Source organism: Conger conger, chromosome 1 (genome assembly GCF_963514075.1).
Source record: "Conger conger chromosome 1, fConCon1.1, whole genome shotgun sequence".
Classification (NCBI taxonomy): Eukaryota; Metazoa; Chordata; class Actinopteri; order Anguilliformes; family Congridae; genus Conger; species Conger conger.
The window spans coordinates 56,525,686-56,544,023 of NC_083760.1; the positions used below are offsets into that span (position 1 = coordinate 56,525,686).

At 39.5% G+C, this 18,338-nt stretch overlaps 1 protein-coding gene and 1 long non-coding RNA gene across 3 annotated transcripts in view; both read left to right on the forward strand.

Moving 5' to 3' along the window:
* LOC133110106 (uncharacterized) overlaps window positions 1–18,338 on the forward strand; it is a 64,019-nt gene that overhangs the window by 13,413 nt on the left and 32,268 nt on the right. The gene's annotated exons all lie outside the window — the stretch shown is intronic.
* LOC133138693 (transmembrane protein 74) lies at window positions 13,209–15,671 on the forward strand. 2 transcript variants are annotated; one of them, XM_061257655.1, is made up of 2 exons: window positions 13,209–13,616; window positions 14,312–15,671. In XM_061257655.1, exon 2 carries the CDS (start codon window positions 14,376–14,378, stop codon window positions 15,228–15,230), a length of 855 nt encoding a protein of 284 aa, XP_061113639.1. In that variant the 5' UTR covers window positions 13,209–13,616; window positions 14,312–14,375; the 3' UTR covers window positions 15,231–15,671. The 2 variants fall into 2 exon arrangements, with proteins under 2 accessions (XP_061113639.1, XP_061113648.1); XM_061257664.1 differs by having other exon boundaries at window positions 13,209–13,557.

Below are 18,338 nucleotides of genomic sequence, written 5' to 3' on the forward strand. Positions count from 1 at the left end.
TGTACATTTTCACACTGTTTATTATTCAATCGTTTTTATTTGTGGTAAATGACATGACTATGAGCTGAAGATATTCCAATCCATGTGGTTCTGATGATATACACACACTTGTGGAGTGGGAACTGAAAAAGACTGTGCTGCATTGACACCCCGGGTGTGGGAATATAAGGTGTTGATATGTCAGAGTATGCCAATTCCGATGGCTGTGAGAGTAGTATGCCAATTCAAAATTAATAAGTGACTATAAAGGAGAATGTGTCTTGTGTACTGTGAATTGAACATTGACTAAGAGTTTTATGACAATTCTCTTTTATCAGTTCTAATACTATAATGTACAATAGTGTCCTCCGTTAACACATTCAGTGAATTGATATTGCATTATATCCTCTTAATATATCAACTCAACATAGATATAGTATGCTTGATGAGGACATTTGAATACATGTAAATAATTGAATTGCATTGAATTGCATAGTTTACAGTATGTATGTGAAACACAGATATCTATTTTTTCATGTAATACTCATCTTAAATATTCATGTAGCACCCTTAAATAGATTTACAGAAATAGCTCTGTTGTGCATGCCCTCTATTGAACTAATGTATAAAATTTTAAAAATTAATTTTGCTTTGCCATATTCATCAGAGGGGTAATAACACAGCACTGCCACTGTAACAGTGGCGGGGGGTGGGTAAGGACAGACTTCGCTCCAGTGGGAGGGCAAGTCTGCTTTTTATGAACTTACTGATGTGAATACCAAACTGCCAGTGGTGGACCCTGAAGATCGCAAGTGAGATGAAGCTATGTTGTTCTGTGCCAGGTGGAGGAGACAGAAACAGAGCCCTTGGATCTGAAGTTTGGCATTCATATCTGGGTTTCCGGTAATCATTTAGTGCTGGACTGAGGGTATTTTTAAATGTCAAATGTGACACTCATAAATCAAACCCTTAAAAATGACAGCTGGAGCTGGTATTGGAAATATATTTTCACCAGAAACTGCCTGACCTGGAGGCTGCACATTTTTAGTGTGTTTTTATGATAAGAGAAATATGTCCCATGCTATGTTCCAATTACAGTCGATTTGGAATCTTTGGCATCTGAACGTAATTTTAAGTGTCCTGCAATTATTCAAGTTCAACAATTAGAGGACAAAACTTTGTATCAAATTTTGCAAGTGCTTGCATTGATATTCAAAGCAAGCCAGTGCCTTAAATAGAGTGCTGGAATGATTAGATTAGTTATGGCTGGGTGAGCAAGGATAGGCCAAAATAGGCTAATTTAAAAAATTAATCTTGTATAGATGATTAAAAGTGTGAAGTGAATTAAAAATAGTATTAAAGGATATTTGATACAATATATATACAGTGCAACTTTGAAATGAACACAATATACAGTGCAAATTTGAAATGAACACAATATACAGTGCAAATTTGAAATGAACACAATTAAAAGCAAATTCAATAGTTAAAAATAAAAAGATTTTGCACCTCTGTATTCAAACCGTATTCATTATTGGTTTAGCTGCAGTATCATTCATGATCTTTACCATCTATAGAACAGTGTGACATAACATTCATATTACATTACTTAATTTGTTGCCTTTTTTGGGCAAATGGTATGCAGAAGACATTATTGTACTGTATGTACACACTATTTCATAGATTTCCTCTCTTGTGGGACATAGTCATAGTCTCTAAAAGATAACTATTAAACCTTGCTCATAAAAGTTTATAGTTTCTCCATTATAGCCTATAGAAATAAATGTTTCTGAATGGGATCTTCTCTCATAGCCATCTGTGTGTGTTGAATGAAGTTCCATCTGTGTGTCTCCCTTGATAAAGGTAAACCCCAGTATACATTATAATCAAGATAGAGCCAAACTAGAGCACTGGGATGTCCGTAGTCCCAGGAAGGGTCCATGGTAAAACTGAAACAATATTGTGCACATGCCTTTATTTATTAAGTCAAACATGACATATTTCAGACCTTCAGAGAAAATAAAAATTGTCTAGTTTACACATTCTTGGGCCGGTGAGGGTTTTTTTTGTTGTTGCATTCATTCCTTTTTACAGGGTGCAATTTTCAATCACTATGGTAACAATATTTACCGTTTGAAAGCATTAAAACTCACAGTTCTATTTGTATAACCTATTGTCACCGCTTTAGTGACAATAGATGCCACCCACATTTTGTAACATGTGGGTGGCATCTGCCTTAATGGGACCTTGCCTTCTCTGTATTTCGGAAATCCACACACTACAAGAAATAAGGTAGGCTTAATGTCAGTACCATTTTCACTACAAGGATCAAGCGAACCAAATTTGCATTGCATACTTCTACAAATGTTCTTATATGAATGCTGTAATGCTATAATGCTATAATGTTTTGTATAGGCTATCTGGAACACGATGAGCCGATGTATGTAATCCAGTTGCACAGAAAATGCGTTACCCCCATCCTTGTGTAAGAAAATACAGTACAGTAACTAATGCTCAGCAAAAAACTGACTACGGACATGTTATTAATGTGATGACTGAAAAGCATTTCAATGATGACAGCGGCCAACGGTGTATAGTTCGACTGGCTTGCTTAAGACAACACAGCATTTCTTTGAAACTGAAGCATTTTCAATATGCACGCTGAGACTGTTGCGCAAAAAAATAAATAATAGCATGACATTTCACGGTGGCATGGATGGTGCAGTGGGTAGCACTGCCGCCTCACAGCAAGGAGGTCCTGGGTTCGAATCCCCGTCGGCCGGGGCCTCTCTGTGCGGAGTTTGCATGTTCTCCCTGTGTCTGCGTGGGTTTCCTCCGGGTACTCCGGTTTCCTTCCACAGTCCAAAGACATGCAGATTAGGCTGATTGGGGAGTCTAAATTGCCCATAGGTATGAGTGTATGAGTGTGTGAGTGAATGGTGTGTGTGCCCTGTGATGGACTGGCGACCTGTCCAGGGGGCATTCCTGCCTTTCGCCCAATGTACACTGGGATAGGCTCCAGCCCCCCTGCGACCCTGTTCAGGATAAGCGGGTTCAGATAATGGATGGATGGATGGATGACATTTCACAAAAGGGGTCCAGCAGACGAAATGCATAATAGTTTCTCATTCTAAAAATGTGCTAAGACAAAGAAACGTCAATAGAATATCCATTTACTTAAGATTTCTCTGGAGGAATTATCATTGTTGTCTGTTTCGCCTGAATGTTATTGTCTACGTTTTTTATCGGCTTACTGAAACACGATGACCCCAAGTACGAAAGTCTCTGACCAGTATTGATAATGTAGCTGCAGAGAAAATGTGTTACCCCCATCCGTGTGTAAGAAAATTCTTTATAACTTCAGCTCATCAAAGAACCGACACATATTATTGAAGCAACGACTAAAGAGCATTTTAGCTAATGATATTACATTTCCAACAGTATATAGTTTCTTAGGCTGGCAGAAAAACACATCCATTTTTTGCCTGTGTTAGGAACCCATAGCATTTTCAATATATACGCTGAGACTTTTGTGCTTTGGCAAAAACCGTTCTTTTATGCCAAAAAAGGTTGATATTTTAAAACAAAATAATTTTTTTGATGAAGACACTATGAAAAACGTTGATTCCAACAATAGGGGGCATTTTTAGTGATATGATCACATTTTACATTGGTGAGCATCTAAATACATTCTAAAAATATTTTATTATGATTACATAAGCTTATAAATAAGGAGCCAGCCTGCTTTTGAATAATAAATAGCATGTGAAATTGTGGAATGTGCTTCACTTGTGGAACTCAATGAATATATTAGTATACAACATGTTATTACTGTGATCATTGTACTTTGATCTTTATTATCTTCTCAACCTGTGGGTGACAGGCGGGGGGTTGAGCACTTCAGGATAAAAAATGTTATATAATTTAGTAAGCAAAATGCAGTATTTTACACCTCATAAAGATCCATAATATCATTTTGTTTCCATGTGCCCATTTGGAGTTTCCAAATGTCCTTTTTGGAAAGCTTCCTTGATTTAGCTTAGAAGAATGGTCATTTTTGGTGACTTTGTCATGAAATTTGAAAGGGGATGTGTCCAGTGCTGTGGCTCCATTGTGTTACAGCCACAATAATCTGTATCCACTCAAAACTTTTCACTTTTCAGTGAGAAAAAATGCTTCCACTTTCACTGTGTTTGAGCTTCTGTAACTTTGTTTTAGTAATATTTGGAGTAATTCTGACTCAAACCCTAAAGGTTTACCTTATCAAAGAGAGCAGGATCATGCCTGTAGTCAAAAGGATTCAAGAATTGAAACAATTTGATCTTGGGTAGATAATTTTCATACTTAAGAGGTTAACTATGATTATCAAGGTTATGTAATATTTAAATAAATGCTCTGAATAGTTAACTCCTTTTCTTGACACAAGCTTGAAAACAAAACAAATAACAAAATAAAATGGTAACTATTCTTGAACCCTTTTGACTACAGGATTAATCCTGGTCTCTTCTGAAAGGTAACCCTTTGTGGTTTGAGTCAGGATTACTGATATAGTGATATCCCATTTTTAACAGGCTTTGAGGTGATAATTGGTCACTGACTTGCAACCTGTTGTAGGCTGGATGTCCTTTGATGGTGAGACTTTTGAGATTTAAAAGTGTGGGAGCCCCTGGCGTGTTTTGCACCCCAAATGATAATGCAATTCAGCTGGTCTAGAGCCAGATTTATCTCTCCTGCACTCATGAGCAAGGGTCATTGCAATGTAGGAAATATAGATGGGAAAGACCTTGAGAACACTATTAACTGAAACAGACAGCATTTTAGGAACAAGGGGAACATTTGCCAAATAAGCAGTATGGTGCAGCTCAAACTTTGTGCCAAATTGCACATTTTCAATGAACATTAACTTCCCTCTGACAAGTTCAAATGCTCTATCCTGAAACAACAAGTCAGTTTTGCTTGGAAAATGCTGCTGGGGCTGATCTTTTTTTGTGGCTGAGATCCTGAGCATCATCCTGTATAGTGAGCAGAGTACTGGGGCTTCAGCCACTCAGAAAAAAAAGGTTTCTTTGGCTTCTCTCCATAAGCCTCTATCATAGAATGAAGTGCGAAAGCTCAAACAAAGAATAATTTTCCCAGACAAAGAACCCTTGAACTAGATAGGATTTTATTATTAAATAAATAAATACAAATAATTTGTTATTTCACTGATTTTATCCACAGCAATGTACAGTTGATTAAACTAAGCGGGGGACAATATACCCTGTAGCAACGTGGGGTTAAGCTCCCAACAGCTGCACGGATCTTATTGTGACTACAACCACCATTGGGACTAGAACCACCAACCTTCCAGGTCCAAGTCGTGAACTTTAGCCACTAGGCTACATGCTGCCCCACACATTTGGAATTGGTTCTTCCTTTGAAATCACAGGGTTCCTTTTGGAACCATTTTTTTCTGAGAATGAATGAGCCAGTCATATTTGGGGTACAATTAGGGGAGTGGAACTGCCAATGGAAATGCAGTGATTGCACAACATACACACCAAAGCCTGGCACTGCACTGACCCCCTCCTTCTCATCCCTCCCCCACACCAGAAAGTAGTACAATAGACTGTAGTATACATCTTATCCAGATGTTGGTGTTTGCATGCGAGACACAGCTTGAATAATGAATATCAGGAGTGAAATCACACAGTAAATAGAAGCTTAGCCTCCATGTTGCCGAGGAAGAAAAAAAAAAAAGACTTTTAGTTTCGTATTCATAGTTCAACTTGTTTTGATGACAAGAAATGCAGTGAAGGAATAGTAGTGTTTCTTTAACTTAAGACATTGTAGTTTTAGAATAGGGTTATAAATGCAGAGTTTTGAGAGGACAGCAGGGCGATACCCTTCCCATGGACCAAAATCACAATTTTCCTCAGAAAAAAAGGTATGAAAAGTACAAAAACACTTGTCACTGGGGTGGTACCCTATAGATACATAAAACTCAGCAATCTATTTCATTTGTAATTTTTGCTTGTAAAAATTAAAATTTCTTGTTTAATACTCAAACTTTTAGGGTACATTTGGCTAATTTGTTCCCTAAAAAACAAAAATGTACCTCCACTGTAGCTTTATTTCTCATAGTGATGCTGTGGCCAAATATGTAGCGCCCTGCAGGATTCCCGGAACCACTGACACCGGAGTGATCTGGAACATGTGGTGCACCTCTGAATTAAGAGGATACGCTTCAAAAAAAATACTCATTTATTCTCGGCAGTTTACAGCCATAAACTGTGCCTCTGAAATTGCATCTGTTCCACCCACCCATGCTCACGTACAGCAGCTGACGTGTATGTGCTGCACTGATGCACTTTCCTATAAACCAGTGAGTATTTTCCATTCTACATACAGGCCACAAAGTACTATAGTATAATTAGAGCCAATGGGAGGGAAATCTCTAGCTGATGACTGGTAGTTTATAAAATGTGGTGCTTGTTGGCAGGAGCTACAGCCTAGTCTCATTCCCAACCCAAATTTTAATGTTTGGGCGGAAGCCCTCAGCGTCGCTATACCAACACAAAGAGGCCTTTGCCATCAGTTCTGGATGCTGCCAGTATCTCATTGACTTAGAAACCCTCCAGCATCTCTATTTGATGCCAAGGATAGACATGGGACTGTATATCGACAATGATTTAATGAAAGATAAATATTGTTTATTTGTATTTCAGGAATCATGGATAAAATTATACCTTTCTAACATGGAAATCGAGCCAGAGAATGCACAAAAATTCAAATTAAATCTGGAAAAATTGTATATTTCCCAAAATGGTGGTGTATTCCTTTAAGTGTATACAATAATGTCTTCCACGACTATTATGACATAACGCCTTGCGAAAGTTATTCCATTAGAAGGTATTATGTCTCCCTTTATGAAGTATAACATTTGCTTATGTACGGTTTATGAAGCCATTATATTGTGTTTATGAAGGCTTTGCATACTATATGATTCATAAGCAACACTTCTTCTACTGGATATGCCAAAACACCAATATTTACTAAGTTCAGTATGATAGGAGCTAATGCATCAGTAACCTGAAGGAAGACGGACAGAATCAAACACATCCTACCGCTGGCTAAATTCAGACCATATGGCTGTGAAATCCTGATCATAGTTGGCTAATGACATAGCCAAGCCTTCAGCTTGTTTGGACTATAGGGCCCTGCCTGCACTTACAACTCCCAACTCAACTGAGCCATAAGGTAGTACTCCAACTAAAGTAGAAATCTTATATCCATTTACTTTGTGGTTGTTCTCTGTTCATTAACTGTTTAAAAATAACATTTGTCATAATTACCATGTCATAACTTATTTATTACATGTTCATATTTTCTAGTAGCACAGAAAAGCCTCCAAAATAAAGGATGCTGTGTGTTCCCATTGAAAGCTAGAAATGAATTCAAACATAAATACTTGTCTCTAAACCAGCAGAGGAAATAATACATTTTAATGAGTACTAAATGAAATTCTTGCCCAGACAGCAAACGAGACGGCGACATCCAAACTGTACTCTGTTTATGCCTCGATTCCAGGGACCTGGGCCAGCAATGTAGATGGTGAAATAATCTGTTAGCTGGCTACTCTTCAGCAATAAATAGGTTGGAAAAACAATAGACAAGCCACCATACACATGACTTAACACAATAATTAGTTACATTAGGAATAACTTTTACTTCAACAAAAAAAAAATGTTGGCCTGTTTATCATTGGAGCCCAGTAGAGAGTGGAGATTTTCGCGGTTAAAAGCTTGATTCACATTCAGTGGTGCACTTACCCCCTGTACAGTCTCAACAACCGTTCCTGTTCTGGAAACTGTAATTTCCACCTATTTTGACTAGTCCTATGAAAGTGTCAATATCTCTTTTTCTCTATCTGTACCTTTTTTACTGGACTTTTTGAGACAGAACTAATTTATGTCAGAGCATGAACAAACAGTGTACACAAGATACACTAAAATACGCCAAAATGACAAATGTCTCATTTTTTTATAGTTTAGCACTGAATATCTAAATTTCGAGAACTAACCCAGAACTCATTTATATTTGTGCACCTGATGTCACCTTGTTCAAAATATGGTAAAGATATCGACAGGCATTAAAATTCAAAAAAATGTCCCAAAATTGCATGAAAACATCTGCATATCGTTTGGTCCAGACACATGAATGATCTATCTATTGAAAGCATTCTTACTTTTGCACAGTACTGTATATATATATATATATATATATATATATACACACACATATATATTTAAAACAATTAACTATGAACTGAACAGTAGTTTGATCATTTGCAGGGTGCCCAATTATTATTGGGTGGAACTGGTTGCATTATTGGTGTCCTCCAGTAACATAAACAATTACAAAACCTTCCTTTTAGAAAACAATTTGTTCCTTTTTCTTCCACATTTGCAATGGCTAATTGTGACCCTGGAATCACTGCTGTTAAGCACAAGCACGAACATCAATGCACTGCAACAGAGGTAAACATGCTCCTCAGATACACCAGCATCTCTTTTCCAAACTACAGGCCACACAGTAGCACAGGAGAACTAGCTCTCATCAGAGAATAGGCCCATCTCTCACTTGACAACTGAAATTTTAGAAGAAGGGAAACTCACATAAGCAACACGGTATGTCTGTAACTTCACACCTGAAAACATGACAGCTTGATGCCTGTGGGGCAGGAAGCAGAAGCCTAACCTGAGGAAGCCTGAAAGATTTAAGCCCAGCCTCCTCCTGGAGTGATGAGGCTGACTGTGTTGTGCCACTGGAGACTCTGATATGTTCAGCTAATGCTATCACTGAGGCTCTAACCTGTAACTGCTTTTAAAAAAAGTTACAAATATATATATTTTTAAGCATATACTGTATTCCAATAAAACAGTGGGGGACTTGGTTTAATGTATTGACATACTTACATACTGGGCACACAAAATACAATAAAGGGAAAAAGGCAGTTAAGTTTTTTTTTTCTTTTTCAAATGTACCATACAAAACCATAATACAAAATTAATGAATTAATTAAACACACTATGGTTCTTCCTGATGCTTGTGACCTGGGGCTTGAGGTTATTTTTCCTCTTCAGGGAGCAATTTTTGATTCCAATCCAAAGGCAAGTTAAAAGCCTGATCCAGGCAGCTCCATGCACACCTCTTCAGTGTATTACAGTGCCAGGGTGAGAGAATAGCACAATTAGAGACCAACTTTCAATAAACCTTAAGGGCTGGGCTACTGAATATTTAATGCAACATTCACCTCACTTTCTTTGAGAGATTTACAGAGGCATTTCAAAGACATGACTCCAGGGTGTGTGCACACTATTAAAATGGCTCTTGGTTTTGGCATATTTTTTCATGCATCCTCTTATTAATAATCCAAAAGCCTAGAATGTCATTGCTCTCATATCTATTGAGGTGTCTCAGTGGTGCTTGATCAAATGTATTTTAGTTCAGCAACAAATTTGCTCCACAGCCATGGGCTGAATTGCATATGCTCATGTTGGTTCAGTGCATTCAGAATCAACAGAGGAGGACACGTTTGTGAGTTTGATAAGGCCCTGCTGTCTCAAAGGCTACTTCCTTATGACTTCTTTTCTAATATACTGAGGTGCTGCATCAAGAGATGTTTGTTTTAATAAAAAGCCATATTTAATGTATACACTATCTTTTATTTAAGGAATGTAATTATCTTGGAAAGTGTATGCAAATGAACACAAGTACTAGGTGAACAAGGTTGTGTTTTTTACTCAGTTGGCTTGTTGTCTCTTAGTTCTTAACCATGTTACGCTGTCTCAATGTTAGCTGTATTACCAGTTCATCAGGATTCCTTTGAAAAATGGATAACTGCTTTAGGAAGTACTTTCATTAAATGCCAGTTAGAGTACCCAGTTAGTGCTTCCCATCTATATTTAAAGTCAGATTAGGTACTACCTAGGTTATTGCTATGGAAATCTCAGTTATCAAGTATGACACATGGTTTGCAATTTGGCTTCTAAAACTGGCCAACACAATTGTCCAGAAAAAACTCCAAATATGCACTAGGATGTGTTGCAGAGGACAGTGCTGGATTCTTTTTCTGCTGCCTTTGATCAGAATATGCAAGGGAGAAATCCATACAGTGGCAGAATGATAAGTGTTGTAGTTGCATGGTTTTGCAACCTCTTGTTTTTGTGATAAACATTAAAGCTATTGAGCAGTAATCTTACTAACACATGCTAGGTAACTTAATAAAAGTTGTACTTATACCAATCAACCACAACTTCAAAACCACCTAATTAAACCAGTAGAATTTTTCATATTTAAGAAAAAATAATAACCACCATATTCAAAATGCATGAGATCTATTCCTACATAAGTTTCTGTCGAGATACATGTTGTCATGAACACCAGTACGTACCAAGATATTTAAATAACAAAACAATATACCCCCCCAACGATGATTGACGGTCTCCAAAACACATTTACCACTCATGCCATAATCAAAGAACAGTAAGAATATGACTATTACTGGCAAACGATATATCCTCACTCTGGAGTTGTTGGTTTTAAAACTCAGATACGCTTTATGAAAGCTGCAAGTTCCCTTAAAGCTGACTAATTTTGGAAAATGAGATTAAAGTAATACAAGTCTTGAGTCTGACTGCAGACATTTACTAACAAGACCATTAAAAGTGTTTGTGACCTTGCAGTCCAATATAATGAGCGGAAGAATTATGGTATCCTCAGCTAACCTTGTTGCTTGGCTGATAGTTGCTGGGCTTCTTGTAGCTACTGATATTCTTAGAAACGCTGTAGTTTCTCAGCACTCATTTATTTGCCAGAAATGGTCACATGTTGAAGACATTGTGTCCAATTACAAAAGTTTTTATTTGCACAGAAACAAATATCAATTACACAAAACATACCGTAATACACATTTACAGAAAGCAACAACACACTATCAGATATATTTATTCCAAACTACATTTATTCCAAACTAAATGGAAGGGGGTGGTCATTTTGAAATTTCTGCAACTTTCCAGCAAAAGTGTTTTCTTTCCATTGTTGATTCTAGAACTGGATTGCATTTTGGTTGGCTGTGCTGAGACAAGAAACATCAAGTTGCTGCCAATGATCTAAGGAGGCAACCCATGGATAATTGGAGTGCATTGTTTATATTTGTCATACGGTATCCCTAGTTTGAAATGGGACGAATCCCTGCTTGTGCTCGCTGCAGACACCTGCAGCCTATTCATAAGATGTGAACATATTGTGCCCCGTCAGTGCGCTCTGCCACTGTCACACTGTTCAACACCTCCCCTGACCCCTGGCTGTGTACGTGCTCAAATCTGAGCACACAACTTTACCTGTCACGAAAGGCTGTGAGTCTTATTTTTCTGCTTCAATACTGTTTTAAAATTTAGAACCGGACTGAATGAAACGACCGCCGCAGACTTCTATGCCACACAATGTACCTGCTGCCAGAGGACTGCTTTGACGTTACACCGCTCTGTAGCTATGATGCTCACTATGCTATGTCAGTGCATTTGCGAAAGCAAAAACACAGCGCGGAACTCATTAGGGACACAGAGGCATAGATTCCATATCGAGAGACACATTAAAGCCCATTCTGTAGTCTGAAGTCAGTGAGGTATGTCATAGCGAGGAATGAGCTGTGGAAGATAATTGGTACGGGACTTAAAGGGAACAATAAAATATTGACTGCTGAATCAATGTGAATGCAGTGTGGGAAATGGAAATACTGTGGCCGCCTTCGCAAGCAATTTGTTCTCTTCCTCACTGCCTGCGCTTTCAAGACTGGCTAAGCACCGAGGGGCTTGTGCTCACAGTACAGCAGACTTCCATGTCTTTTGTTGCCTTCAATAAAGATCCCTTAATATATCACTCCTCGGTTTCCCCTTTTCCCTAATATATATTTTTTTCACTCTCCCACAGCAGAAACACTGGAAACAGCCTACGGCACAACACAGCCTCTTTGTTTTTTCTAAGCATGTTTCTCATTTATTTTCTTATTTATTTATTTGATTTTTCCCTCGAGAGAAGACCTGGGGGCCTTCACCAGTCAGTGTAATATGAGCAAACAGGGAAGCTGTACACCAGTAGACTAGAAACCGTCGAGGCGTGCTGTAATGATGACCCGTGGCTACCTGTGCGAATGCTTTATTATTGTCTCCGTGCATGCTGGGTGCGCATTCAGAACAGTGGGTGGTAGAGGAGAAGGCATTCTTGCAGCTGTGTAAAATCACATGAGGCTTTTCTCTATTGGCTTTTCTCAAGATTTGTAATGGTTGCAAATTGACACATTCATGCAAGACGTATGAAACAATATGGCAATGTTCTCAGAAGATATAGGCCTACCCACAGTAATGTTATGGCCAAAGTATTTTTTTTTACCAAGCATGATTTTCAAATTGTTTTTAACATGTAATTTCACATTTCAAATTAGTGGTACTATTTATTTAGAAAAATGTAATTCAATGCCGGCTTGCTGAGTTGAGTCTCATATTTGTTTCCATTCGTATTCTTCCTGTTGTTCATTTATTCACAGTGATATTATGTGCCACTTGAGCATTGCATTTGGATCGACTAAATCATATTTTTCACTTTCCCCAACTCCTCAGTCAAGGAGGTCCCCTACTGGCAGGTCCATTATGGTTTGGCTGGGTGTTTTGTCAACTCACACTGGACATCAAGTATACAGTTGCAGTTGTGATGACACACAGTAAAATGCAGGGTTTATTTCAAATGTAATTTAATTCTACAATGTATACATAGCCCAATTGCCTTGTGTTTAGAAAACCTACATGTATCCATTTGTATCTGGAATATTTATACTGTTAATGAAAAACCCATCTCCCACTGAGCCGTTGACTGTTGTGTTTAATTATCCTCTTCACAGCATTGTACAAGTCTCTAGAGAACAGATTGCTTATAGAGTACATTTATATCATCGTTTTTACCATCCGAGGAGAAATCGCAAATGTTTCCGAAGTATAATATAGTTAGTTATAACAGCAAAAGAGGTGCCCTGTGGTCTACTGTATTTGACTGGTGTTTTGGGATATGTGACCTGCATGCTGTTTGTCGTGTTATGATAGCCCGGAATTCATTCAAAGATATTTTGGTCTCGTTTTGACTGCTTCGCTATGTTCTGGAAAATACAATCAGCATTGAATTATAGGTTGAACGGCACAATATAAATCCCGATTCGATAAGCACGATTACTGATATAACCCATCTACATTTATGTAAGCGTCACACATGACACATTCATCTTGTATTTTTATACTATTATTACGCGTTTGCTATGGCATCAACTACGATTCCCATAATCCTGTGATTCATTTTCTTCCCCCTTTCGTTTCTGTTTATTCGAGACATCGCCAGAGCGGTCTAAAGCGGCTCAAGGGTACCGGGAACTCATTTCAGCACCATAGCGAGGCAGCCAAAGCCTTGCGTGGGAGGGACTTGCAAAACCTTTCCATTCAATTACCCTAGGAACAGCAGAAGGGAATGCTAACGCGTGGAGATATAGAAAAGGTATTTAAACGAGTCCGTATATGTCTAAGTCTACGAAACAAATAATTTGTGGGGTTAAGGTAAGATACGTCCGTTAATTAATGTGATTTTATTTAGTCAATGTGAATCTGAGAACACGGTAAGATAACTATGAAACATTGTAATCAGTTGGATGTATCCTTATACAAACTATATGCTAACGAAAGGTCCGTTTATCATGTGCCCTCTGTCCTCTGAAATCGAGTGTTGAGAAAGCGTTCTTTTGAAGCAGTTCGTTTGAAGTGAACGAGGAGTGATACTTTTTTCTTTATTGGTAACCTATTTTAATACATTCGGTTATCGTGTTGCAAATAGAGACACATTATTGTATCAAACATAACTCCTAACCACTGTAGCTATACGCGTACTGTTTCTTTGACATACTCTGAGCAGAATAGACTTTGTTTGACTCTGATTAAGACGTTGCGTTTTAAAAGAGATTTAGAAATAATCTTTGGGTTTATGCGGATTGCTTTCCGAATTGGATAGGCAGCGGGCTAATCAGTCACTTTAATCGCATTTCATGGAGGAGGGAATAAGGGATTTCCCCCAAACATAATGATTAACTTAATGCATTGTATTTATAATACGTTATTGAATTTGATCTGCACTGCGTGAGTCTGACTTGAATAAACTAAAATAAAAACGGTAGGATATCCGCCTCGCATGTATCACGTATATGTTTATCTGTATTTGAAAGCGTATGACAACTGATATCTGTTTGATGTGTTGATAGGTATTCTCGAAATGTCGTGAGACGCCACGGGGAAATTGCAAAAAGAAAGAACGGAAATAATCTAATGGCTTCTCTGGAGCTCCTTTACATAGATAAAGAAGGCAGACAATCCGATCCAGAGAGCAGCGATTTAAATCCGCTGCATATTCATAAGTCAAGTAGTTCAGTCGGCAAGACAATTTCCAGAGAGCACCAGAGCAATTCGGCTCAGAGGGCATCTGCTTGCGAAGGACAATGTAATTCAGCACCAAGGACGGCTCCACCGAACGGGGGGTTGTACAGCACGCACAACCAACCGGCCCCGGAGAACGAGGTCAAAGTGTGCTGCGACGAAGAATTGGAGACATCTTTCACGTACGTAGACGAAAATGTCAACCTGCAGAGAGCCAGTCCGCAGCTGCCCGGGAAGAGTCCTCTGGGAATCTCATGCCACAGCTCCTCCAGCGAGATTCGTCCGGAAGGTTTCCAGGAACTCTCAATGATGTCCGACGACGAGCTCGCCTCGGATGCCTCGGGTAAATCTGTGGACTATGGGTTCATCAGCGCGGTCACGTTTCTAGTAACCGGAATCTCGCTTGTGGCCGTCTCCTATGCGGTCCCTCGCGATGTAAAAGTGAACCCGGAAAGCGTGTCCGCGAGGGAAATGGAGCGGCTGGAGAATGAGAGCGCCAGAATTGGGGCGCACTTGGACCGGTGTGTGATAGCGGGGCTGTGCCTACTTACTTTGGGCGGGGTGGTGCTCTCCACACTGCTGATGATATCTATGTGGAAGGGCGAAATGTACAGGAGAAAGGCTTTCGCATATTCGAAACAGTCCGCCAAACTGTACGGCTCTACCAATTTGAGAATGAGATCAAGCCCGTCTCAGGCTCCTTCACAAGTGTCAATTGATGAGGCGGATGTGGACACACTAACCTAAATGGTCTTATCCAGCTAGTAGATTACTCCCCTCCATGTAAATAACACACCCCAACAAGAAAAAGTGCAGGCTTGATTACTTTCTGTGAAAACATACATAGAGACATGGTGTGTAAAACATTTGAAGAAGCTTCTTTATATGTATCAATGCCACAGCATTAAACTAATTGGTTGTGATATTTAATGGAGCTTTCATAAACGTTCCTAATTAATTGCAGGTCAGTAAGATGTGTGGCACTGAAACTATGTTAAAAATATTTTCACTGTTACTTTCTTTTGTGCATGATGACAAACAAATTATGTGAAATTCTGTACAAGTTGCATTTGAGGCACTGGATATTTATTTATAAATTAGATTGCTTATTGAGGCAGCTTGTGTTTTTTTTTACTGAAGATGTCATCACTGAGGAGTGTATTCATTATTAAAAGTATTCAGTTTTAATGTGAAAACTTAATGGCATCATACTGCACATTCAGCTCTCCCCTGAAAAAAAGCTAGCCCAGTCATCACCCCTTCTTACACACTCTTGCACTCAAATACTTGCACCTACCCACACAAGGAATGCCTCTAAGTGGCAGAAAACAGGTGACATGTATTAATATTTCAATATTAGAGCACACTACCCCTGACACGGTTTGCTAAATGTGACAGATAGCTCTAAAAATGTGATTTATGTGACAACAGTGCCTACTGCAAAACTGACTGTTAAGAAAACCAATGACTAATAACCATAAAGGATTGTCTTTCATTTTGAAAAGCCATTTCCCCAGGGGGACTGGGCTTGTTAGCGTCAGTGGTGGTTGTGCTATTCAAAGAAACACACTGCAAGCAAGTCAATGGTGTTCAAGTGAGGGCATCCCCTCTGCGGAGTGCAGGACAGGAAGCTGTGGAGGTTTGGGAATCTAGAAGATAAGATAACCAGGGCTCACTCATGTTTTACGGGGCAACCTATGATCAAGGATCTGTGGCTACTCCATGCTTCTCCAAAGTTCTCCGTGCAGGCACGTCAGATGTTTCATAGACATCCCCATGAGAAACGGCAACATCTTTTCAATTGCCAATACATATCCTCTTTGCAAGCTAGGCTTCTGCTACAGGGGTATTCCCAGACTAGTTTAGTGTCAATGGCGTGCCAGTTGGAGTGGCATTGAATACAGAATAGTGAGTGATACGGTGGATAAAAGTCACACCCAGTTCTTCTTTCTGTCCAGTGTTTGTGATCACGTTCTTTGTTCGCATGGGGGAGTTTTCTGTGGAGAGACACTGAGCAGCAGCTGACACATCAGTAGCTCTGCACTAACAATAGTCCCTCCTCCGTGGAGTGAACTCTGGGAGCGCAGTGCAGCTCTGGCGATCAAAGTGCTCACCGGCTGCTAGATTAGATTATCCGTCTGCACAGAGGGCTGCAATTACGCCGTGCCAGCACCTCGAACGCGCTCTGCTGCTGAATCTGCAGGGGAGAGGAGGTTTCTTTACGTTCTCCCTCCTCCTCCTCCTCCTCACGGACACAAACTGATATAGTGTATCTATCTCAGTCAATTCTCGGATGTCCTTTCGTAGCAGAAAGTCATTTAGCACAAATTTTCCAAGAGGGACTGGATGTGACGAGGCTGTGACGCTTGGGAAGGTTCAAAATTAGTCACGTGACAAGCTCCAGTACAGTGGCTGCCCACTTCCCACCACTCTCCCCCAGTCTCCTCTGGGACATTAGTCACAGGAGCTGGTGGGGGGAAACAGAATCGACGCAGAGGTCACACAGGGTCACAGGCAGGGGCTTGGCCGGGGACCCTGAGGGGATGAGGCACTTAAAGCAGTTCGGCATTAGGCCCAAGGGGCTTTATAGCTTGCTGTGGGTCGGCATCTGTCAGCATGCTAGAGGGAGAGCAGCACTCTCAATCAATCACCGCAACTCTCCTTTTCCAGACGACTGTGGTTGTTACTGTACAGCTAAGCTTATTTGCAAGCAAATGAAAAGATTTGTCAGAGGAAGATTCAGAAAACAAACGAATGCTCCAAAGTGCTCAAAGCTTCTTATTAGGAATCATGCTTATGGTTGCTTGCTATTACAATGAATCTTGCTATTATGCATTGTTGCATAGCTGTGACAGAAAATAAGCAGCATTTCCAGTGTAGCTGACACACTTGAATCCTTCAAAGTTTGAAAGATTACTATGCAGCTCATCCCGAACCAACCAAAGCCATGCTGTTTTCTTGCAAACAACTGATGATGCCTCTAATTGCCACTCAATGACAAGCTCAAATATATGAAGACAAAACAAAAGCAGTTAAGTTTGTGTATTTTGTGTATATTTTTTTAATTTCTCATCCACACTAATTATTTTCTAATAGGCCCCTGGATAACACAATCGGCTCAAACCTGTTAGAGGCATTACATTGTGCATTACATCGTGCATTACATCATCCCCTTACCCTGAATAATGTTTTCTTGTGCTTGAAAAGTTACACTTGAGATGCACGGTTTTGTTATGACATTGAGGTTATGCGCCCTTATTTAATGACTGGATCGATATCCTGTCTTTGGTCCCTGGATGTGGTTGCATAGCAACATTGGGAGAACTCAGCCAATATACTCCAAGGCTATGGACAAAGCGTCATAGAAACAGTCCTCGCACTGGAGGCTAATGGCTTCATTTAATAAAGGTTTTAATAAAACACACCACGCACTGTTCTGCAATGTGTGCCTTGTACTGAAGAGAAAATGATAAAGGGGAAAGCTGTTTGACAAAGAATGATTTGTGTTGACCCATTGATTACCCAATGATTTGTGTCTGTGTAATCTACCCATTCCCAGGATCCAGCTTTATGTAAGTCCTACCAGGACATTAGCGGCAATGGCATATGTACTGTAAGCTTTCACAGACTGTCTGACACATTGAAGAACACCCTGTTCATTAGCATTTAATGAAGGAAGGTGATTGATCATGTTTAGGAATTATATCTAAGGGCAGAAAAAACATCTGAATAGAATGATATTCATGCTGTTCAAGGCGTTCACCCCTCTTAACCGTAATGAGTTTTGAATTGTATGTTAAACTACTTGTGAAAATGGCAGAAGTGGGCATGTCTAAACACTTGAGGATGAATCAT